At 37.4% G+C, this 26,018-nt stretch overlaps 1 protein-coding gene across 6 annotated transcripts in view; it reads right to left on the bottom strand.

Moving 5' to 3' along the window:
- The window catches only part of INVS (inversin), a 196,847-nt gene that overhangs the window by 52,223 nt on the left and 118,606 nt on the right, over positions 1–26,018 (bottom strand). For all 6 annotated transcript variants that reach the window (XM_078373303.1, XM_078373324.1, XM_078373306.1 and 3 more), the window contains 4 exons: positions 23,394–23,561; positions 7,122–7,302; positions 4,676–4,785; positions 309–480 (listed from right to left, as the gene is read on the bottom strand). In XM_078373303.1, coding sequence (XP_078229429.1) covers positions 309–480; positions 4,676–4,785; positions 7,122–7,302; positions 23,394–23,561 — 631 coding nt within the window. The remainder of the gene's footprint in view (positions 1–308; positions 481–4,675; positions 4,786–7,121; positions 7,303–23,393; positions 23,562–26,018) is intronic.

The raw sequence follows: 26,018 nt of genomic DNA, 5'->3' as shown, positions 1-26,018 counted from the left end.
TTTTTTTTTTTTTACAAAAACATAAATGATCAGAAGAGTCCCCATTATCATGTCTAAGGAGCAACCAGATAACCAAATGCAACCACTGATTTGGTAGAAACATATGCTACTCTTAGCCATAATACTTAGAAGCAATAAAGCCTTTGGAGTTACAGCCTGGCAAACCCAAACTTAAAAACTTTAGACCAAAGTCAAACAATATTAGATTAGAAACAATGATTTCAAGTTGCTATTTTATAAGTTTTATAGCACCATCGACACTTTGGAACCTGAACAAAAGCAAATTGAATGTGTCTACCAGTTCTCACCTGTCCCTCCATATTTGTCAGCCATGTTAATATCAATGTCCGATTTTAAGCTCAGCATAGTCTTAAGGACGTCATCACTGCCTTTGCCAGCTGCCCACATAAAGGATGTTCTTCCTTCCAAGTCCAAATCATCTTTCACTGAAGGATGTTTTAAGAACACTTTAACTGTATCCTGTAAGAAAACTTGATTTAAAAAATGGAGACAAAACAGTAGTATTTTCTATGGTAATAAAGTCATATAATATGTGACTTCCATTAAGAAGCAAAGCATTTTCTCCTTGCTTTTGAATCTAATTAAATTATCTTTTTATTAATGACAGAACTACAATTTCCACTGAAGATATCAATCCTCTGTCCTTACAAATTAGTTGTAGTTTCCATAACACTTCACAAACATCACCTAACTTTCCCACTCAACATCCTCAAAGTGGAAAATAATCATCTTCAATCAAGCTTGGAAATTTTATAGGTCATTGTTTGAGTGACAGTCAAAGACTTCGAAGTATTCAGTGTTTTATTTATTAATGACCAAAATTAAAATATATGTTTTCTTTTTTTTGAGAGGGAGTCTTAGTCTGTCACCCAGGCTAGAGTGCAGTGGTACAATCTCAGCTCACTGCAACCTCCCAGGTTCAAGCAATTCTTCTGCCTTAGCCTCCTCAGTAGCTAGGATGTGTCACCACACTGGGCTAACTGCAGTATTATTAGTAGAGATGGAGTTTTACTATGTTGGCCAAGTTGGTCTTCAACTCCTGACCTCAAGTTATCCGTCTGTCTTGGCTTCCCAACGTGCTGGAATTACAGGTCTGAGCCACTGCACCCGGTCCATAAAATACGTATTCTTGGACATTTGACATGAGACCCATCTATTCAGGCATGCCTCCAGAAAAGGGTCTGCATTCTCTCATTGCATTTTTTGTTTGTTTTTGCCTTAAATCCAGGAACTGATTGGAACTATGTGATTAGTTACTAAACATTTTTTAAATGGTTAATGTATTTATTGAATACTGATTGATGGTTACTGAGAAATACAGTGCTCAATTCATTAAAAGAAATATTTATTCAGCAATTCCTTTATTACAGAATTGTCCTCCTATGGAATCATGTAAAAATTAGGACCCTTGACAATTCTATTAGTGCCTCAGAATTTTAATGGGGGTTAATATTCCAGCATTTTACATTGCCTCTTTCCTCAGAACTCAGACTCATACAAACTTTTAGAAAGATCACAGAAACTGGCTGGGTATGGTGGCTCACACCTGTAATCCCAGCACTTTTGGAGGCCGAGGTGGGAGGATCACCTGAGGTTGGGAGTTTGAGACCAGCCTGACCAATATGGAGAAACCGTGTCTCTACCAAAAATACAAAATTAGCCAGGCTTGGTGGTGCATGCCTGTAATCTCAGCTATGTGGAAGGCTGAGGCAGGAGAATCACTTGAACACAGGAGGCAGAGATTGCGGTGAGCCAAGATCACGCCATTGCACTCCAGCCTGGGCAACAAAAGCAAAACTCCATCTCAAAAAAAAAAAAAAGAAAAAAAAGAAAGATCCTAGAAACATTTGCTTGAATGGAGGTAAAAGAGTTTCAGACAAAAAATTCTGGATGCTGTGAGCTGATGAAAAATGTATAACATGTTGGCTCAGTATTTTACAGAAAGAAGACTTCGAGGCCTCATCTAATCTAGTCCCTTATTTTACAGATGAAGAAATTTAGGTTCCAAGGTCATATAAATATTGGTGGCAGATAAAGTAATATAATCTAGGGTTAAATCATAGCACTCCTTCCACTGCCTCATACATTGCTTTCTACTTTTAAGACTATTAGTTGAGTTACTGAGGTATACTAACTTAGTGCTCCTAAAGTCTAATGGATATGCTTATTAAGCATAATAACCTATTTGCATAAAGAAATGAACTTTAATAGTTTGTGATTTTTTTGTTTTTCTTTACTAATTTGCAAACATGTCTTTGGGGAGTCTGTTTTTACTTAATGATAAATGTTTACAGGGCTCTGTGTGTGTAAGGAAGTGTCTGTATTTTTCACGGAGCGAGTTGTAACTTCTTGTCAGTTAATAGTGGACAAGAAGATCAAGGGACTTGAAACTGAGCTTATAAAATTTGTATAATTATTTAAAATCAACTCTGGAATTGGCAGATTATCCAACAAAATATTTCTTTGAATAAAATTATTATATTATTACAGTATTGAATCATTATAAAGAATAATGTTCTACCATTTTTTCTTGTTTCCACTAGCACACTTATTTTATTATTGTTGCCTGCATATATATTAAATTTGGGGTCTAAGTTTTGTGTTCAAGACCATAAACAAGTCATGTAATCTCACAGAACCTTGTTTTGTTTTGTTTTGCTTTCTGTAAACAGGAGATAACTTGACTTATCTAAGAGGCTTGTGTTGATTTATGGGTTGAGCTCTAATTTCCATAGATTGACTAGACTGGGTCAAGTTAATTTCCTATCTATTTGTAATAAGAAAAAGCTTCTCCTAAAATACTACTTTGTTAGGTGATAACAGATAATGATTTGTCAAAATGCTAGGTGGTAAATTCAATAAGTTGTTAGGAATACTAAGAAGGAAGGGTTATAGGAATAGTTGTTCTGGATACTACAGAGTAGGCAGGGTGTGAAGATAAGATATTTTAGAGATCTAAGTATTTAATAGAGCATTTGGAGAAGTCACAAAGATGAAATTATACTATGCTTGATGATATATTTATTTATTTTTTAATGAGATGGAGTCCTGCTCTGTTGCCCAGGCTGGAGTGCAGTGGTGCCATCTTGGCTTACTGCAACCTCTGCCTCCCGGGTTCAAGTGATTCTACTGCCTCCCGAGTAGCTGGGACTACAGGCATTGGCCACCTCGCCCGGCTAATTTTTGTATTTTTAGTAGATGGCCATGTTGACCAGGCTGGTCTCAAACTCCAGACCTCAGGTGACCTGCCTGCCTCGGCCTCCCAAAGTGCTGGGATTACAGGTGTGAGATACCATGCCCAGCCTGATAGTATTATTATAATTTAATTAAACAAGGGGTTTCACTATGCATACCCATGTAGAAGGCAGCAAAATCTGCTTTAATGTGTGCATCCTTAGATGAATCTGGTTCTTTTCTTGCCTTTTTTTTTTTAGATGGAGTCTTGCTCTGTTGCCCAGGCTGGAGTGCAGTGGCATGATCTTGGCTCACTGCAACCTCTGCCTCCCGGGTTCTTGCAATTCTCCTGCCTCAGCCTCCCGAATAGTTGCGACTACAAGCGCATGCTGCCACACCCAGCTAATTTTTTGTATTTTAGTAGAGACGGGGTTTCACCGTGTTGCCTAGGCTGGTCTCGAACTCCTGAGTTCAGGCAATCCGCCCGCCTTGGCCTCCCAAAGTTCTGGGATTACAGGCGTGAGTCACTGTGCCTGGCCAAATCTGGTTCTTGATAGCCATTCATACTCAGGAAGCTGAAGTAGTCTAGACACTATCATGCTGTGTGGGGTGAACTGAGGACATAATGATGAGAAAGTGGAGGGGAAGAACTATGAATAATATTCAGTATTTTTGGAAATAATTCATTTTTACATTCTCAGATGTATAATATACATAATTATCAGCACTAGTAGTAATGAGAATACATTCTATTTCTTAACCGCTCTATGCCAAGGTATACATCAGACATTTGTCATAAATTTTCTCTAATATTTACAACAATCCTGAAAAAAAAGGTATAATTATCCTCATCTTACATATGAAGAAACTAGGATTAAGAAACTTGGTAAGGTAATACAGTTTGGCAAATTGCACAGACAGGATTCTAGCTGAGATTGTGCTAGTTCCAAAGCCTTGCCACCCTGCTTTCTGGACAATTACACATGGTTGAACACTATGATGTTCTCAGTGCTATTAAAGTAATACTAAGATGAAGTACTCTTACAGTAAAGTAAAATGTTATGCTTAACATTAAAATAAAAACTGTATACAACTTCAGATGTGACTAACAAGTTACAAAAAAACAGACTATCATTTGCATCACAGAGGGAACAGCATGAACCATTGTTAAGAGATAATTGCTATACAAACACAGACAAATGAGTCTAAGTAAAGCTGGGCAAAACTGAATAAGGTCAGTGGATTGTATCAATGTCAATTTCCTGTTTATGATATTGTATTAGATGTTACCATTAGAGTGAATTAGGTGTAGGAGTGCAAAAAGCTTATTGGAAAAATAAACAAATAAATAACAGAGTGAACTAGGTGAAGAGTACATGGGATCTTGCTGTATTATTTTCTACAACTACATATGAATCTACGATTATATAAAAATAAAAATTTTCACTAAGAAAAAAGGGCATTGTCTTGTTTTACGTACAGCAAAGTTACTCTGAGCTGCATAGTGCAAAGGTGTGGCTCCTTGGCTGTCAGATGGGATAGTTCCAGACTTATTTCTTTCTAAAAGGAGATGGACAATCTGTGCGTGGCCTGAGAAAAGACACAAAAAGGTAATTATCACTTATAAAGGACGTTAATTAATTTATAATCTTTTTAAATAAAAAAGGTAAGAAAAATCACTAACACATAATATAGCATTCAAAATGATTTCTGAACAGCAGCCCCCAGGGCAGCCTCTTCTAGCTTCTCACTAACATATTAATATGAGGTAGAACAAAATTAAAACTTACCAAAAACTTTATGCTTCAATCAGGTAAAAATGACATTAAGTATAATTGTCAGACTGAGAAAAAACTTATTAGGTATCACCTCATTGCATTCCCTGGCTTCACTTTATAAAGCTGCCTAAAGCAAAGGAGGGGAAGGTGCTTTAGAGCCAGGCCCTCTTAGGCTTCACTGCTCCTACTGTCAAGGTTCCATTGCCCAACCAAACAATTGTACAGCTGTTCTCTTCTACTATTCAGGTGGACAAACTATAATACAATCTCCTCTGTCTCTGAGGCCTCCCTTCCCTATATTCTCCCTCCCACAATATTTTATTATATTTATATTTTATAACATCTAGGTAGTGATTTCAAATCCCAGAAAACAAGTGGGCAGGTATGATGAGGTAGCAATGAAGACAATACAGTGCATTCTAGAGGATGTGATCTCCCCAAGTGAAGAGCTGTAGAAAAGATTTAAAAATGACTAAACCTGGTAGTAGTGCACGTAGGAAACCTGAAATTTCATACACTCTATTGGTTTCAGATACTGGAGAAGGAAGAAGATGTCACATTAATAGAGCAAGGATATACTGCATAAAAGCCAGGCAGAAAAAAGTAATTTGAGTGGAAGTTGTGTTCATCTATCTGCTCTCCAGATGTGGTATAAAATGAAGTTCTCCATAACACAAATGTAGACTCAAAGACATCTTTGCCACAGTTACTCTAAACACATTTCATTTTGTTTGACATATAAAAGGAAAAATTCAGTAAAGACTACATAAAACATACTATAGGAAAGGGAAAAAGAAACACTGTCAGAAAGATAAATTGCATACCTCTGAATATGATCTAGAGAACGATCCAGAGGAGAATTTCAGGGAACTGGTATCCTCGACTTAGTGCAAAAAGAGATGCTTCTATGAAACAGAAACAGGATATTCTAAGAAGAAAACAGAGTGAAACAAAAAAGTAATGGAAGGAAGTTAAAAGGAAATGAAATGAGAAAAAATATATAGGTAAGAGAAGGAAATAAAAATATAACCCAAAATGCAATCTATAGAGGAGGCAGGAAGAAAGTAGAACTTACAGAACAGAAAGTCAATTTAGTTATGTAGAGACAAATTTGCCAAGTAAGTCCAGAATTCAGAGGAAAAAGAAAAAGAGATGTAAAATAAATCTGAATAATAATTATAAATCTGATGATAAGAGTGCACACACACAAAAAAAAGAAAAAAAAAAGAAAAAAGTGAGTGCACATATATACATCATTTTAAAAAAAGACACTGTATAATTTAAAAACTAAGATCAAGATTATAATAATTAGGGGGGAAACCTCAGATTACATTAACAATTACCAAAAGAGTGATGAGTAGCTGCACTAAATTTTTTATCTTGAATAGGTGGGAATCAATAGATACATTTTTGCTCTTGACTCTGATTCAGGTTTTAAAAAGTTTTTGATAAATTTAAAAGTAACCACAAACAGAACCTAAACCCTCCTAAAAACATTAGGCAATTCAAAACCAAATAACAACAAATCTAATCCATATACCAAAGAGCAGAAAGCAAAGGAAACAGGAAAAAACCAAACAAACAAAATTTTAATGGAAAACACTAATAATAGCAGAATAGCAGGAGAAAAAGACCAGATTATTTAGTTTATAACAATGACCATTAATAGGTAAAACTACTTTATTGAAAGAGAAAGACTTTCAGATTGGCTCCACACACAAAAACACATATACACACTCTCTCATCTATAAAAGTGATCTTCAAAAAGGTTAAGTAAAAGACATATCAGGAAAATATAAAGAAAAAACTCAAATATCATAGTATTAGCACAAGCATAAAATTAAAGCCCTTCTCCCTGAAAATATAGGCATTGAATGTGAAAAGAGGTTTATGTTACATTTCCATGTTGTCAATAAATGTGAATTACTTTTATTACAAAAATTTAAAGATATGAAATTGAAATTAAAACTAATATTTAACAGAAAATAAATTTATATTACTATAATTTAGTTTACAAAACAATACAACATATCAGTTAGAAATTAAAATAATTAACTAGGAGTTGGGAGTGAATGGTGGAAGAGAAGGCACAGAAATATTCCTATACAAATGAAGCTCCTTCTACTGTTAATCCTTTGAGGCACATACCTAATAAAGCTGCCCAGTGCAGTGGGGTTCGAAATAAGTTATCATAAGATGTTATATTGCAGCTTTCATACGAGGTCAAGACATCAACCACAGTCACATTCCCATCAGCAACTGCAAAGTGAAGAGGAGTTCGACCCTCGTAGTCTTGCCAGTTCAGTAAAGACTCTGTTGGAGCAGCATCCTGATTTGAAGGAACCAGAGACTTCAGACATACATGGAATCCTTAATAAATTACATTAGGCATAAGTATATTTTTCTTTCTTTCTTTTTTAGAAACAGGGTCTCGTTCTGTCACCCAGGTTGGAGTACAGCGGAATGATCATAGCTCACTGCAGCCTCAAACTCCTGGGCTCAAGCAAACTTCCTGCCTCAGCCTCCCAAATAGCTGGGATTACAGGCACACCCCACCACACCTGGCTAATTCTTGTGTTTTTTTGTAGAGATGGGGTTTTGCCATGTTGCTTAGCCTGGTCTTGAAATCCTGGGCTTAAGCAATGCCCCCAGTTCAGCCTCCGAAAATGCTGGGATTATGGACACAAATATTAACTGAGGAATTTTCTAAATAAGACCACTACATTCTCTCTCAGCACAAGTGATAAATTCAGAAAAAAGTACAAAGCCTAAATCTTTAAAAAATTATTTTCATATTAAATTATAAAAAGTACAAAAAAGAATATAATAATCATTTTATACTAATTATCTAAATTAAAAAGTGTCAACATTTTGCCTGATATGCTTTAGTTTCTGTTATGGTTCAACTAAGGATGTATATATTACACTTTTGTACATACATATGTATCCATAAACAATACATAAATTTTGTATGTGTGTTTTCAATATTTACATTATGGCAATGTACATACATCCTTTGGCAATTCTTTCTTTCAACAATATACTTTGGATATCTATGTTGGTACTGGTTCAATTATTAAGGTGCTTAAATAAACCATAATTTAGCTATCTATTTTCCTACTGATGGACATTTAGGCTATTGCCACTTTTCTTTCACTATTACAGATAATGCTGCAATTAATGTTTCCTTTACATGTCCCTTGTGGCTGGCACATGTGTGAGGTTTTTCCATAGCCTAGATACACAGAAGGGGAAGTACTGGGATGAAGGATATCTTCAAATAGATATTGTCACATCACTCTCCAAATGGTCTTATCAATTAACACACCCATGAAAATATGTAAAAATTTTTATTTCCCTCCTGCTGGCACAAATTAATCATTTGGTATTATCAAGCTGACTGCATTTTTCTCTTATGGTTATGAAAGACATTTCACTGCTGTTTTAACTTGTAGTTCATTTATGAACAGGGTTGAGATTTTAAAATCACGTATTTACTGGTGATTCAGTTTGATATCTCTGTAAATGGACAGTTTACAACATTAATTAATTTTTTGACTGGATCTTTGTAGCAGGCATTATCAAAATTACCAGGCAGATTTGAAAAAGAACCAAATAGAACTTTCAGAAGTGAAAAATAGAATCATTTAGATTAAAGGTTCAATGGATAGGGTAAACAACAGAATAGACTTATTTGAAGAAAGATTTAGTAAACTGGAAGACAGATCTGATTTCATTACCTGGGATGCAGCAGAAAGAGACAAGGACATGAGAATATAAAAGAGAAATTAAAAGACATGGAGGATAAGATAAAAAGGCTTAAAATATATATAATTGCACACACTAAAAGCAAGAGTAGAGAGAATGAAGGAGAGGTGATATTTAAAGATAACAGCTACATATGTTTGGCAGAACTGAGATACGATAGTTAGAATGCATACCAAATGGGATTTTTTTTAAAAAGGCAACACCTAGACATACTGTAGAAAAACTGCAGAATCCCAAAGAGCAAAATGTAAAAGTGGCCTGAGAGAAAAGATACATCATGTATAAAGGAATGACAGTAAGACCAATAACATACTCCTTATGAGCAATAATAAAAGGCAGAAAGTAGCAAAATAATATCCTGAAAGAGCTGAGAAAAATAGATTCCTAGGACTGTGTACAGAGGATAATAATTTTTTTTCAAGAGTGAGGTTAATAGGCAAACATTCTTAACAATTAAAAACAGAGTTGGTTGGGTGCAGTAGCTCACTCCTGTAATCCCAGCACTTTGGGAGGCCGAGGCAGGTGGATCACTTGTGGCCAAGAGTTTGAAACCAGTCTGGCCAACATGGTGGAAACCCTGTTTCTACTAAAAATACAAAAACTAGCTGGGTGTGGTGGCATGCGCCTGTAGTCCCAGCTACTCAGAAGACTGAGGCAGGAGAATCACTGGAACCCAGGAGGTGGAGGTTGCAGTAAGATGAGATCACGCCACTGCACTCCAGCCTGGACAACAGTGTGAGACTTTGTCTCAAAAACAAACAAACAAAAATACTACTGAAAGATCTATACTAAAAAGAATCTAGAGGATAACTCAGCAAGATAGCAGAATAATAAAAACTCTGGTCTGCACCTCTCAGTGAGAACAATGCAGAAGACAGGTGATTTCTGTAATTCCAACTGAGGTACCCAGTTCATTGGGACTGTTTAGAGAGTGGGTGTAGCCCAGAGAGGGTGAGCAGAAGCAGGGTAGGGTGTTGCCCCCACCCCTAGAAGCACAAAGGATCAGGGAACACCCTCCCCTAGACAAGGGGAGCCGTGAGGGACTGTGCCATGAGGGAGGGTGCTATTTGGCCCATGTACTATGCTTTTCCCATGGTTTTTGCAACCAGCAGAATAGGAGATTCCCTCAGGTGCCTACACTACCAGGGCCCTGTGTTTCAAGCACAAAACTGGGTGGCCCTTGGGGCAGACACTGAGCTAGCTGCAGGAGTTCTCTTTTGTAACCCAGTGATGCCTCAAACCCCAGCAAGTCAAAACCATTCACTCCTCTAGAAAGGGGGCTGACACCAGGGAGCCAAGTGGTTTTGCTCTGTGGGTCCCATCCCCTCTGGAGCCCATCAAGCTAAGATTCACCAACTTGAAATTCTCCCTGCCAGCACAACAGTCTTAAGTTGACCTGGGACACTCAAGCTTGGTGGGGGAAGGGGTATCCACCATAACTGAAGCTTGAGTAGGCGGTATTCCTTCACAGGTAAATAAAGCCTCAGGGAAGTTTGGATTGGGCGGAGCCCACCATAGCATGGCAAAGCTACTGTAGCCAGACTGCCTCTCTAGATTCCTCCTCTCTGGGCAGGGCATCTTTGAAAGAAAGGAAGCACCCCTAGTCAGGGGTTTATAGATAAAACTCCCATCCTCCTGGAACAGAGCACCTAGGGGAAGAGGCAGCTATGGGCACAGCTTCAGCAGACTTAAATGTTTCCTCCTGTCAGCTCTGAAGAGATCAGCAGATCTCCCAGCACAGTGCTTGAGCTCTGCTAAGGGACAGACTGTCTCCTCAAGTGGGTCCCTGACCCCTGTGCTGTATGACAGGGAGATACCTCCCAGCAGGGGTTGACAGACACCTCATACAGGAGAGCTCTGACAGGCATCTGGCATGTGCTCCTCTGGGATGAAGCTTCCAGAGAAAGGAGCAGGCAGTAACCTTTACTGTTCTGAAGCCTCCACTGCTGATACCCAGGCAAACAGGGTCTGGAGTGGACCTCCAGCCAACTCGAACAGACCTCTACAAGAGAAGCCTGACTGTTAGAAGGAAAAACTAACAAACAGAAAGCAATAACATCAACATCAACAAAAAGCATGCCCATGCAAATCCCCATCCAAAGGTCATCAGCATCAAAGGTAGATAAATCCATGAAGATGAGGAAAAACCTGCATAAAAATGCTGAAAACTCCAAAAACCAGAATGCCTCTTCTCCTGTAAAAGATCACAACTCCTTGCCAGCAAGAGAACAAAAGGACAGAGAATGAGTTTGACTAATTGACAGAAGTAGGCTTCAGAATGTGGGTAATAACAAACTCTTTCGGCTAAAGGAGCATGTTCTAACCCAATGCAAGGAAGCTAAGAACCTTGATAAAAGGTTACAGGAACTGCTAACTAGAATAACCAGTTTATAGTAGAACATAAATGACCTGATGGAGCTGAAAAACACAGCACAAGAACTTTGTGAAGCATACACAAATATCAATAGCCAAATCAATCAAGTGGAAGAAATGATATCAGAGATTGAAGATCAACTTAATGAAATAAAGCATAAACACAAGATTACAGAAAAAAGAATGAAAAGGAATGAATAAAGCCTCCAAGAAATATGGGACTATCTTAAAAGAGCAAACCTATGACTGGTGTACCTGAACACACTTCAGGATATTATCTAGGAGAACTTCCCCATTCTAGCAAGACAGACCAACATTCAAATTTAGGAAATACAGAGAACACTACTAAGATACTCCTCAAGAAGAGCAACCCCAAGACAAATTAATTGTCAGATTCACCAAGGTTCAAACCAAAAAAAAAAAAGGTTGAGAACAGCCATACAAAACGTCAGGCTACTAACAAAGGGAAGCCCATCAGACTAACAGCGGTTCTCTCTGCAGAAACTCTATAACAGAAGACAGTGGGGGCCAATATTCAACATTTAAAAAAATAATAATTTTCAACCCAGAAATTCATATCCAGCCAAACCAAGCTTCATAAAATTCTTTACAAATAAACAAAGGCTGAGAGATTTTTGTCACCACGAGGCCTGCCTCACAAGAGCTCCTGAAGGAAACACTAAATATGGGAAGGAAAAACTGGTACCAGCAACTGCAAAAGCATACCGAAATATAAGGAGCAACAACACTATGAAGAAACTGCACCAACTAATGTGCAAAATAACCAGCTAGCATCATGATAACAGGATCAAATTCACATGTAACAATATTAGTCTTAAATGTAAATGGGCTAAATGTACCAATTAAAAGACACAACCCAGCAAATTGAATAAAGAGTCAAGATCCATTGGTGTGCTGTATTCAGGAGACCCATCTCATGTGCAAAGACACAAATAGGCTCAAAATAAAGGGATGGAGGAATATTTACAACACAAATGGAAAGGAAAAAAAAAAAAAAGCACGGGTTGCAACCCTAGTCTCTGATAAAACAGACTTTAAACCAGCAAAGATTAAAAAAAGACAAAGAAAGGCATTACATAATGGTAAAGGAATCGATGCAACAAGAAGAGCTAACTATACTAAATATACATGCACCTAATACAGGAGCACCCAGATTCATAAAACAAGTTCTTAGACACTTATAAAGACACTTAGACTCCCATACAACAATAGTGGGAGACACCACACTGTCAATATTAGACAGATCAATGAGACAGAAAATTAACAAGGATATTCAGGGCTTGAACTTAGCTCTGGGCCAAGCAGACCTAATAGACATCTAAAGAACTCTCCACCCCAAATCGACAGAATATACATTCTTCTCAGCACCACTTAGCACTCATTCTAAAATTGACCACATAATTGGAAGTAAAACACTCTTCAGCAAATGTAAAAGAATGGAAATCATAACAAACAGTCTCTCAGACCACAGGGCAATCAAATTAGAATTCAGGATTAAGAAACTCACTCAAAACTGCACAACTACATGGAAACTGAACAACCTGTTCCTGAATGACTCCTGGGTAAATAAAGTTAAGGCAGAAATCAAGAAATTCTTTGAAACCAATGAGAACAAAGACACAATGTATCAGAATCTCTGGGACACAGCTAAAGCAGTGTTTAGAGGGAAATTTATAGCACTAAATGCCCAAAGGAGAAAGCAGGAAAGATCTAAAATCAATACCCTAACATCACAATGAAAGGAACTAGAGAAGCAACAGCAAACAAATTCAAAAGCTAGCATAAGACAAGAAATAACTAAGATAAGAGCAGAACTGAAGAAGATAGAGACATGAAAAGCCCTTAAAAAAAATCAGTGAATCCAGTAGCTGTTTTTTTGAAAAGATTAACAAAATAGATAGACTACTAGCCAGACTAATAAAGAAAAGAGAGAAGAATCAAAAAGACACAATAAAAAATGATAAAGGGGATATCATCACTGATTCCACAGAAAAACAAACTACCATCAGAGAATACTATAAATGCCTCTATGCAATTAAACTAGAAAATCTAGAAGAAATGGATAAATTCCTGGACACATACACCCACCCAACTAAATCAGGAAGAAGCCAAATCCCAAAATGGACCCATAACAAGCTCTGAAATTGAGACAGTAATTAATAGCTTACGAACAAATAAAAGTCCAGAACAAGATGGATTCACAGCCAAATTCTACCACAGGTACACAGAGGAGCTGATACCATTGCTTCTGAAACTATTTCTATTCCAAAGAATAGAAAAAGAGGGACTCCTCCCTAACTCACTTATGAGGCCAGAATCATTCTGATACCAAAACCTGGCAGAGACACACACACAAAAAGAAAATTTCAGGCCAATATCCCTAATGAACACCAAAGCAAAAATCTTCAATGAAATACTGGCAAACTGAATCCAGCAGCACATCAAAAAGCTTATCCACCTCGATCAAGTCAGCTTCATCCCTGGCATGGAAGGCTGGTTCAACATATGCAAATCAATAAATGAAAGCATTATGAACTTGATCCAAGATGGCTGATCGCTAACAGCTCAGGATTGTAGCTCCCAGTGAAAGTGCAGAGAATGAGAGGACGCCACACTTTCAGACGAATTTTCGTTGCCCACGGATCAGAAGATTCCCAGTGGAGGAGCCCCACGGGTCGCCAGTGCAACTCTTGTGGCTGGCGCAGCAGTTTTGCTGGTATTTTGGCGCGGCAGCTCTTCATGCAGAGTAAACAGGAGGAGATTCCCGGGCAGAAGAGCACTATCAGTCTTAACGCCACTGTTTTGGCCAGCGCAGTGGGTTGCTCAGATTCCAGCGCTGGGAATCAATAAACTGGACATCCACTCAGAAACCCAACTAGAAAGGCGGTAATCATAAAGACGACAGATGGATAAATTTATAACAAAGGGAAGAAACCACCCTAAAAAGGCTGAGAATACCCAAAATCAGAACCCCTCTCCCTCTACAGGGGATTACAGTTCCTCATCAGCAATGGAACAAGCCCTGATGGAAAAGGACTGTGTGCCATTAACAGAAGTAGGCTTCAGAAGGTGGATGATAAGAAACTTCTGGGAGTTAAAAGAACTTTTCTAACCCAATGTAAAGAAACTAACTAAGAACTTTGAAAAAAGGTTTGATGAAATGCTAACAAGAATAGACAATATAGAGAGGAATATAAATGAACTAACGGAGTTGAAAAACACAACACGAAAACTTAGCAAAATATGCACAAGTTTGAATAGCCGAATTGATCAAGCAGAAGAAAGGATATCAGAGGTCGAAGACCTACTTAATGAAATAAAACGAGAAGACAAGATTACAGAAAAAAGGATTAAAAAGGAATGAGCAAAGTCTCCAAGAAATAATGGGACTATGTGAAAACTAATTTACGTTTGATAGGTGTACCTGAATACGACGAAGAGAATGAATCCAAGCTGGAAAATACTCTTCAGGATATTATTCAGGAAAACTTTCCCAATCTAGCAAAGCAGGATAATATTCAACCCCAGGTAATACAGAGAACATCACAAAGATATTCCTCAAGAAAAGCCATCCCAAGGCACATAATCGTCAGATTCACCAGGGTTGAAATGAAGGAGAAAATACTAAGGGCAGCCAGAGAGAAAGGTCAGGTTACCCACAAAGGGAAGCCTATTAGATTTACAGCAGATCTCTCAGCAGAAACCCTACAAGCCAGAAGAGAGTGGGGGCCGATATTCAACATCCTTAAAGAACAGAACTTTCAGCCCAGAATTTCATATCCTGCCAAACTAAGCTTCACAACTGAAGGAAAAATAGTCTTTTATGAACAAGCAAGTACTCAGAGATTTTATTACCACCAGGCCTGCTTTACAAGAGCTTCTGAAAGAAGCATTATACATAGAAAGGAACAACCAGTATTAGCCTTTCGAAAAATATACCAAAAAGTAAAGAGCATCAACATAAAGAAGAATTTATATCAACGAATGGACAAAATAGCCAGTTAACATCTAATGGCAGTAACCCTAAATTTAAGTCGACTAAATCCCCCAACCAAAAGATACAGCCAAAACCTAATGGTATGCTACATCCAGACCCATTTCACATCCAAAGATACAAAAAGACTCAAAACAAAGGGATGGAGAAAGACTTACCAACCAAATGGAGAGCAAAAATAAATAAATAAATAAAAAGCAGGAGTTGCAATTCTTGCATCTGATAAAATAGATTTCAAAGCAACAAAGATATAGTGGTAAAAGGATCAATGCAACAATAAGAGCTAACGATCATAACACCCAGGTACATAAGACCCATAAAGAGATTTAGACTCAACGAGACAGAAAATTAATAAGGATATGCAGGACTTGAACTCAGATCTGGAACAAGTAAACTCAATAAATATTTATAGAGCTCTCCATTTTAAATACACAAAATATACATTCTCCACCTTAAATACACAAAATATTAATTGGCCATTATTAATACCCATTTTTAGAATAAAGCTACATTCTCCCTCTTTCTTCCTCTCCCTCACTCCTTTTTTGTCTTTCTTTCCAAAAAAAAAAAAAAAAGCATCACATAAACAGAACCAATGACAAAAACCACATGATTATCTCAATTATCTCAATAGATGCAGAAAAGGCCTTTGATATAATTCAACAACACTTCATCATGCTAAAAGTATTGATGGAACATATTGATGGTACTGATGGAACATATTGATAGTACTGATGGAACATATCTCAAAGTAATAAGAGCTATTTATGACAAACCCACAGCCAATATTATAATGAATGGGCAAATGCTGGAAGCATTCCCTTTGAAAACTGCCACAAGACAAGGATGCCTTCTCTCACCACTCCTATTCAACATAGTATTGGAAGTCTTTGCCAAGGAAATCAAGAGAAAGAAATAGAGTATTTAAATAGGAAGAGAGAAAATCAAATTGTCTCTGTTTGCAGATGACATGACTATGTATTTAGAAAACCCCATTGTCTCGGCCTAGAAACTCCTTAAATTGATAAGCAGCTTCAGCAAAGCCTCAGGATACAAAAATCAATGTGCAAAACTCCCAAGCATCCTTATACACCAGTAACAGACAAACAGAGAGACAAATCACAAGTGAACTCCCATTCACAATTGCTACAAAAGAATAAAATACCTAGGAATGCAACTTACAACTCTTCAAGGATGTCCTTGAACCACTGCTCAAGGAAATAAGAGAGTACACAAACACATGGAAAAAACATTCCAGGCTCATGGATAGAAAGAATCAGTATCATGAAAATGGCCATACTGTCCAAAGTAATATACTGATTCAATGCTATTCCCATCAAGGTACCATTTGAGTTTCTTCACAGAATTAGAAAAAACTACTTTAAATTTCATATGAAACCAAAAAAGAGCCTGTATGGCCAAGACAATCCTAAGCAAAAAGAACAAAGCGGGAGGCATCACACTACCTGACTTCAAACTATACTACAAGGCTACAGTAACCAAAACAGCATGGTACTGGTACCAAAACAGATATAAAGACCAATGGAACAGAACAGAGATCTCAGAATTAACGCCACACATTTACAACCATCTGATCTTTGACAAACCTGACAAGAACAAGCAATAAGGAAAGGATTCCCTACTTAATAAATGGTGGTAGAAACATTGTACTTACTCTAAATTGACCACATAATTGGAAGTAAAATACTCCTCAGCAAATGCAAAAGACTGGAAATCATAACAGTCTCTCAGACCACAGTACAATCAAATTAGAACTCAGGATTAAGAAACACACTCAAAACAGCACAAATAGATGGAAACTAAACAACCTGCTCTTGAATGACTACTGGATAAATAATGAAATGAAGGCAGAAATAAAGACGCTCTTCAAAACCAATGAGAAAAAAGATTACAATGTACCAAAATCTCTGGGACACATTTAAAGCAGTGTCTAGAGGGAAATTTATAGCACTAAATGCCCACCAGAGAAGTGACGAAAGATATAAAGTTGACACCCTCACGTCATGATTAAAAGAATCAGAGGAGCAAGATCAAACAAACTCAAAAGCCAGCAGAAGGCAAGAAATAACTAAGATAAGAGCAGAAATGAAGGAGATAGAGACACAAAAAATCCTTCAAAAAATCAATAAACCCAGGAGCTGTTTTTTTTAAAAGATCAACAAAATAGACTGCTAGCCAGACTAATAAAAAAGAAAAGAAAGAAGATTCAAATAGATGCAATAAAAAATGATAAAGGGTATATCACCACGATTCACAGAAATGCAAACTATCATCAGAGATTACTACCAACACCTCTATGCAAATAAACCAGGAAATCTAGAAGAAATAGATAATTTCCTGGACACTTACACGCTCCCAAGACTAAACAAGGAAGAAGCAGAATTCCTGAATAGCTTAATAACAATATCTGAAGTTGAGGCAGTGGTTAATAGTCTACCAACCAAAAAAAGTCCAGGACCAGATGGGTTCACAGCTGAATTTTACCAGAGGTATAAAGAGGAGCTGGTACTATTCCTTCTGAAACGATTCCAAACAATACAAAAAGAAGGAATCCTTCGAAACTCATTTTATGAGACCAATATCATCCTGATACCAAAACCTGACAGAGATGCAACTAAAAACGAAAATTTCAGGCCAATATTTATGATGAACATTGATGCAAAAATCTTCAATAAAATACTGGCAAACTGAATTCAACAGCACATCAAAAAGCTTATCCATCACAATCAAGTTGATTTCATCACAGGGATGCAAGGCTGGTTCAACATCCACAAATCTATGAATGTCATCCATCACATAAACAGAACCAAAGACAAAAAATCACATGACTATCTCAATAGATGCAGAGAAGTCCTTCAACAAAATTCAACAGCCCTTTATGCTAAAAATTCTCAAAAAAGTAGGTATCAGTGGATCATATCTCAAAACAATAAGAGCTATTTATGACAAATGCACAGCCAATATCATAATGAATGGGCAAAAACTGGAAGCATTCCCTTTGAAAACTGGCACAAGAGAAGGATGCCCTCTCTTAGCACTCCTATTCAATACAGTATTGGAAGTTCTGGCTAAGGCCATCAGGCAAGAGAAAGAAATAAAGGAAGAGAGGACATCAAATTGTTCCTGTTTGCAGATAACATGATTGTATATTTAGAAAACCGCATTGTCTCAGCCCAAAATCTCCTTAAGCTGATAAGCAACTTCAGCAAAGTCTCATAATACAAAATCAATGTGCAAAAAATTGCAAGTATTCCTACACACCAATAGTAGACAAACAGCAAAATCATGAGTAAACTCACATTCACAATTGCTACAAAGAGAATAAAATACCTAGGTATACAACTAACAAGGGATGTGAAGGACCTCTTCAAGGAGAATGACAAACCACTGCTCAAGGAAATAAGAGAGGACACAAACAGATGGAAAAACATTCCATGCTCATGGTTAGGAAGGATCAGTATCATGAAAATGGTCACACTGCCCAAAGTAATTGATAGATTCAACGCAATCCCCATCAAGCTACCAACGACTTTCTTCACAGAATTGGAAAAAACCACCTCAAACTTTATATGGAACCAAAAAAGAGTCCACATAGCCAAGACAATTCTAAGCCAAAAAACCAAGCTGGAGGCATCACACTACCTGACTTCAAACTATATTACAAGGCTACTGTAATCAAAACAGCACAGTACTGGTACCAAAACAGAGAAGACTAATGGAACAGAATAGAGGCCTCAAAAAGAATGCCATACAACTACAACCATCTGATTTTGACAAATCTGACAAAAAACAAGCAATGGGGAAAGGATTCCCTATCTAATAAATGGTGTTGAAAAAACTGGCTAGCCATATGTAGAAAGTTCAACCTGGATTCCTTCCTTACACCTTATACAAAAAATAACTCTAGATGAATTAAAGATTTAAACATGAGGCCTAACACCATAAAAACTCCAGAGGAAAACCTAGGCAATACCATTCAGGAAATAGGCATGGGCAAGGACTTCATGACTAAAACACCAAAAGCAATGGCAACAAAAGCCAAAGTAGACAAACTTAAGAGTTTCTGCACAGCAAATGAAACCATCAGTTAAGTGAACTGGCAACCAACAGAATGGGAAAAAAATTTTGCAATCTACCCATCTGACAAAGGGCTAATATCCAGAATCTACGAAGAACTTAAACAAATTTGTAAGAAAAAAACAACCCCGGCCAGGCGCAGTGGCTCACGTCTGTAATCCCAGCACTTTCAGAGGCTGAGGAGGATGGATCACCTGGCCAACCAACATGATGAAACTCCATCTCTACTAAAAATACAAAAAAATTAGCTGAGTATGGTGGTGGGTGCCTGTAATCCCAGTTACCCAGGAGGCTGAGGCAGGAGAATCATTTGAACCAGGAAGTGGAGGTTGCAGTGAGCCAAGATTGTGCCATTGCACTCCAGCCTGGGCAGCAGGGTGAGACTCCATCTCATACAACAACAACAACAACAGCAGCCCCATCAAAAAATGGGTAAAGGATATGAACAGACACTTTTCAAAAGCAGACATTTATGCAGACAACAAACATATGAAAAAAAGCTAATCATCACTGGTCATACCACCTCATGTCAGTTAGAATGGTGATCATTAAAAATCAGTAGACAACAGATGCTGAAGAGGATGTGGAGAAAAAGGAACACTTCTACACTGTTAGTGGGAGTGTAAATTAATTCAACCATTGTGGAAGACAATGTGGTGATTCTTCAAAGATCTAGAAACAGAAATACCTTTTGACCTAGCAATCCCATTACTGGATACCCAAAGGATCATAAATCATTCTATTATAAAGACACATGCACGCGTATGTTTATTGCAGCACTGTTCACAAGAGCAAAGACTTGGAACCAATCCAAATGCCCATCGACGATAGAATGAATAAAGAAAATGTGGTACATATGCACCATGGAATACGATGCAGCCGTAAAAAAGGATGAGTTCGTGTCCTTTGCAGGACATGGATGAAATTGGAAACCATTCTCGGCAAAGTGACACAAGAATAGAAAACCAAACACCACATGTTCTCACTCATAAGTGGGAGTTGAACAATGAGAACACATGGACACAGGGAGGGGAACATCACCCACCAGGGCCTGGGGGGTGGGGGGCTAGCAGAGGAGTAGCAGGGGTTTGGGGTATTGGGGAGGTATAGCATTAGGCAAAATACCTAATGTAGATGATGGGGCAATGGATGCAGCAAACAACCACCATGGCATGTGTATACCTATGTGGCAAGCCTGTGAGATCTGCACATTTACTCCAGAACTTAGAGTATAATAAAAATAAATAAATAAATGGTGGTGGGAAAACTGGCTAGCCTTGTGCAGAAAACTGAAACTTAACCCCTTCCTTACACCTTATACAAAAACTAACTCAAGATGGATTAAAGATTTAAATATAAGACCTAAAACCACAAAAATGCTAGAAAACCTAGGCAATACCACTGAGGACATAGGCATGGGCAAAGACTTCATGACTAAAACATCAAAAGCAATGGCAACAAAAGCCAAAACAGACACATGGAATCTAATTAAACTAAAGAGTTTCTGCATAGCAAAAGAAACTATATCAGAGTGAACAGGCAACCTACAGAATGGGAAAAAATTTTTGCAATCTATCCAACAAAGGGCTTGTATCTGGAATCTACAAGGAACTTAAATAAATGTACAAGAAAAAAAGAAACAATCCCATCAAAAAGTGAACAAAGGATATGAACAGACACTTCTCAAAAGAAGACATTTATGCAGCCAACAAACATGAAAAAAGCTCATTGTCACTGATCATTAGAGAAATGCAAATCAAAATCACAATGAGACACCATCTCATGCCAGTCAGAATGGCAATCATTAAAAAGTCAGGAAACAACAAATGCTGGAAAGGATGTGGAGAAATAGGAACACTTTTATACTGCTGGTGGGAGTGTAAATTAGTTGAACCATTATGGAAGACAGTGTGGTGATTCCTCAAGGATCTAGAATCAGAAATACCATTTGACCCAGCAATCCCATTATTGGATATATACCCAAAGAATTATAAATCATTCTACTATAAAGACACATAAACATGTATGCTTATTGCAGCACTATTTACAATAGCAAAGACTTGGAACCAACCCAAATGCCCATCAATGATAGACTAGACAAAAAAATGTGGCACACAGACACCACAGAATACTATGCAGCCATAAATGGATGAGTTCACGTTTTTTTTGCAGGGACATGGATGAAGCTGGAAACCATCATTCTCAGCAAACTAACACAGGAAGAGAAAACCAAACATTGCATGTTCTCACTCATAAGTGGATGTTGAACAATGAGAGCACATGAACACAGGGAGGGGAACAACACACATCAGGGCCTGTTGCAGGGTGGGAGGCAAGGGGAGGGATAATATTAGGAGAAATACTTAATGTAGATGACAGGTTTATGGGTGTAGCAAACCACCATGGCACATGTATACCCATGTAACAAACCTGCATGTTTTGCACATGTATCCCACAACTTACAGTATATGTGTATATATATATAGTCTAAGAACTATATTTCAGGACATAAAATAATAACCTTAGAAGGAAAATTTTGATACAAAAACATGCAGAGCAAAGAAATTAGTTAACATGCAGGTAAAAATAAGCACTGCATATACAAAATAATAATACTTTAGTATCAGAGGTTGTAAAAAGGATGAAAAAATAATACTTTAAAGTTTAATTTGTGTATTAAAAACAAATATGACTAGCTATTGGACTATCATAGCATGTAAGTTAGAAGCTGGGACAGAGTGATTAGAAAACCTCAAAGAATCTACTGATAAATATTCAAAATAAATAAGGAATTTAGCGAATTGGTTAGATATATAATCAATAAACAAAAAGGTCAATTGAATTCCTATACACCCATAACAACCAGTTAAATATATATCCTAGATATGTTAAAAAATGTCAATGCAGCACTGTTTGTAAATAACCAAAAACTGGAAACAGTCAAAGTATCTGTCAGTAACAGAATGAATAAAGTGTGGCTTATTTATAAGATGGAATCCTATATAGCAGTAAGAATTAATACATCATAGCTACCCAGAGCAACATAGATAAAATCACCAGCGGCTGGGTGCAGTGGCTCACACCTCTAATCTCAGCATTTTGGGAAGCCCGTAGTCACAGATACTTGGGAGGCTGAGGCAAGAGAATCACTTAAACCCACTCCAGCCTGGCAACAGAGTGAGACTCCAACTCAAAAAAAAAAAAAAAATCACCAGCATAAGGTTGAGGGAGAAAAAGGTATTGCAAAAAAAGCCAAACAACCATGCAATATAATTCCTTGTATATTAACTTAAAAACATTAAAAACGAGCAATACATTGTTTAGGGATACAAATAAATGTGGTAATGAAAATCAGTGGAATGATAAACACAAGACTAAAGACAGTTGTTGCCTCTGTGAAAGGAGAGAAAAGAATGAGACTGGGAGGTACTCCACTCAGAGGACTTCAAACGTAATGGTAATATACTTTTTCTTAAACTCGATAGTGAGTGCATGAGTATTTGTTGTTTCATTATTATTTATATTTTACACGTATTTTAATGATAATTATATCTATTCACTGTTTAACAAAAACAAGTATGAAACAAAGTAAGTAAATAAATTTAGGGAAGTAGTTGCTGGGGTACAGCAATGAGCATGGCATAGGGGAAATGAATGCATCTAAAAACTGGGACTTGGGGAGGGGCGTGGTGGCTCACACCTGTAATCCCAGCACTTTGGGAGGCCAAGGCAGGTGGATCATCAGGCCAAGGGATCAAGACCATCCTGGTCAACATGGTGAAACCCCGCCTCTACTAAAAATACAAAAATTAGCTGGGCATGGCGGTGCAGCCTGTAGTCTCAGCTACTCGGGTGGCTGAGGCAGGAGAACTGCTTGAACCTAGGAGGCAGAGGTTGCAGTGAGTGGAGATCGCACCATTGCACTCCAGCCCGGGTAACAAGAGTGAAACTCTGTCTAAAAAAAAAAAAAATGGGACTCTATGTGGTCTTAAATAGTGGTATTAAAATGTTCTATTTCTTGGGGGATGGGTCCACATGTCTGTTGTATTCTTTTGCTTAATAATTTGCTTGTATGTCATATGTATGCTTTTGTATATATTGATTAATGCATAATAAAAACATTTCTTAAAAAAGCCATTCAGTTCTAGCAGTACCATTCAACTCACCAGAATGCATCTGACTGTATGAACAGCACTTGGATCTTTATGGTTGGCTGCCCAGTGAAGTGGGATCTTGCCTTCAACATCAGGAATCCCAATGTTAGAATCATGCTTGATGAGCAGCTTCACGTGCTCAGGGTTATTGTAGTAGGCACTCCAATGAAGAGCTGTTTGCTGCAAAATTGAGAGGTTTTTCAAATAACAACAGTAAGAACAACAACTAACTTTCCCCAAGATTTTATTGTGGGACAGGCACTGTTATAAGAATGTTATACAGTACATCCCCCTTATCCTTTGTTTCACTTTTCATGGTTTCAGGTCCCTGTGTTCAACTGAAGTCTAAAAATATTAAATGGAACATTCCAGAAATAAACAATTCATAAGTTTTAAATGATGTGCCATTCTGAGTAGCATGATGAAATAGTGCTTCATCCCAAGCTATCCTACCTAGGACACAAATCCTTCCTTTGTTCAGCATATCCCCACTGCAGACACTCCCTGCCACTTAGCAGCCAACTCAGTTATCCCATCCATTGTCACGATATTAGAATCACAGTGCTTGTGTTTAAGTCATCATTCTCCTACTTAATGGCCCCAAAGCTCAAAATTATTGATACTGGTGATTCAGACATGCCAAAGAGCAGCTATAAAGTGTTTCCTCTAAGTGAAAAGGTGAAAACTCTCAACTTAAAAAGATAAAATTGTTTGTTGAGTTTGTTAAGATCTATGACAAAAACAAATCTATCTGCGAAACTGTGAAGAAGGAAGAATAAATTCATGCTGGTTTTGCTGTTGCACATCAACTGCAAAAATTATGGCCACAGTACCTGATAAGTGCTTAGTTAAGATGGAAAAAGCACTAAATTTGTGGGTAGGAGACATGGACACAAATGTCTTCCTATTGATGGGAATTGGGTTTGGCACTATCAGCAGTTTCAAGTATCCACTGGGGGTGTTGGAATATATTTCCTTTGAATAAAGGAGACTATTGTCTATTTAATTGCACATAGTCATCTTACTATCTCTGGGAGACGAGTATGTTTTAAAATTTGCATGTGATTTCTGAGGAAATAATAGCACATGGAACTTAAATAATCCACTCAGGGACATAAGTGGCTGAACTGAGATTTTAACCCAGGCAGTCTGATTCTAGAATCTGACCTCTTAGTCATGACAGTTATTTAGTTCATCTGGTACTGATAACACTGAGAAAGAGAAAGCGGCCCAGTTATTTATGAATAATCATCAATAAAGTAGGTGATGATCTTGATAATGTACACTTGGTTATCACCAAGTACCTTAAGAACTTGATAGGATGTTTTGAATTTTAATATCCATAAAAAAAATCCATGCATAGGAAATTAATGCATCTGGAACTCATTCCATATATCAGAAGATAAATTTTAATTTAGCAATTTAGCTATAATTTTACAGGATAAATTATTAAACCCAGTTATTGACAAAAAGATATATTTTGAAAAGATAGCAGCACCTGCTTTTGTCAACCTAAACAACAGAGAGTCTCTCTAAAAGAAAATAATGTTTGGCTAGACACTGTGGTTCATGCCTATAATCCCAGCACTTTGGGAGACCGACGCGGGTGGATCACTTGAGGTCAGGAGTTCGAGATCAGCCTGGGCAACATGGTGAAACCCCATCTCTACTAAAAATACAAAAATTAGTTGGGCGTGGTGGCACATGCCTGTAATCCCAGATACTTGGGAGGCCAAAGCATGAGACTTGCTTGAACCCAGGAAGTGGAGGTTTCAGTGAGCTGAGATCATACCACTGCTCTGTCTCAAAAAAAGAAAGAAAGAAAGAAAATAATGTTTGTTTGGTATCTGGGAATAGGGCATTGCAATAGGAATATGTGTGTCAAGGTAAACTATGTGTACTCAAGTAAAGGAAGATAAAAGTTTTTAAAAGAAAAATGAAGAGGATTACACAATTCTTTTAAAATGATTATCCTTGGCTACAAAGATCAATAACAAAGATAATGCCAGTGCAAGGCTGGTCAGGCAGTTGCTGGGCAAATGTCTTTGAAGAAGCAATTTTTTTGTAAGGTTATAATGGCCTTTGTGAAAGGTTGTGGCTTTTGCACAGTCTGTGATTTTTCTTTTTTTTTAATCAGGCTAACAAGCATGAGTCATGGCCTTCTCTAGCTCAGTTTTTGTTTTTGTTGTTTGAAACAAAAACAACTCCATTTTGATTTTAACAATGTTAATATTTTATTTCAGATAAAAGTTAAAAATGATCACATGAACACAGGGAGGGGAACATCACACACCAGGGCCTGTTGAGGGGAGGGAGGCAAGGGGAGGGATAGTATTAGGAGAAATACCTAATGTAGATGACAGGTTTATGGGTGCAGCAAACCACCATGGCACATGTATACCCATGTAACAAACCTGCATGTTTTGCACATGTATCCCACAACTTATAGTATATAAAAAAAAAGAGAGAGAGAGTCTAAGAACTATATTCAGGATGTAAAATAATAACTTTAGAAGGAAAATTTAGATACAAAAAATGCAGAGCAAAGAAATTAGTTAACATGCAAGTAAAAATAAATAAGCATTGCATATATAAAATTATAATACTGCTCCTGCCTTTTGTCTTGTTTTCTCTGTG

The sequence above is a fragment of the Callithrix jacchus genome, chromosome 1, assembly GCF_049354715.1.
Source record: "Callithrix jacchus isolate 240 chromosome 1, calJac240_pri, whole genome shotgun sequence".
Classification (NCBI taxonomy): Eukaryota; Metazoa; Chordata; class Mammalia; order Primates; family Cebidae; genus Callithrix; species Callithrix jacchus.
This window is presented reverse-complemented; position numbering and strand designations above follow the sequence as displayed.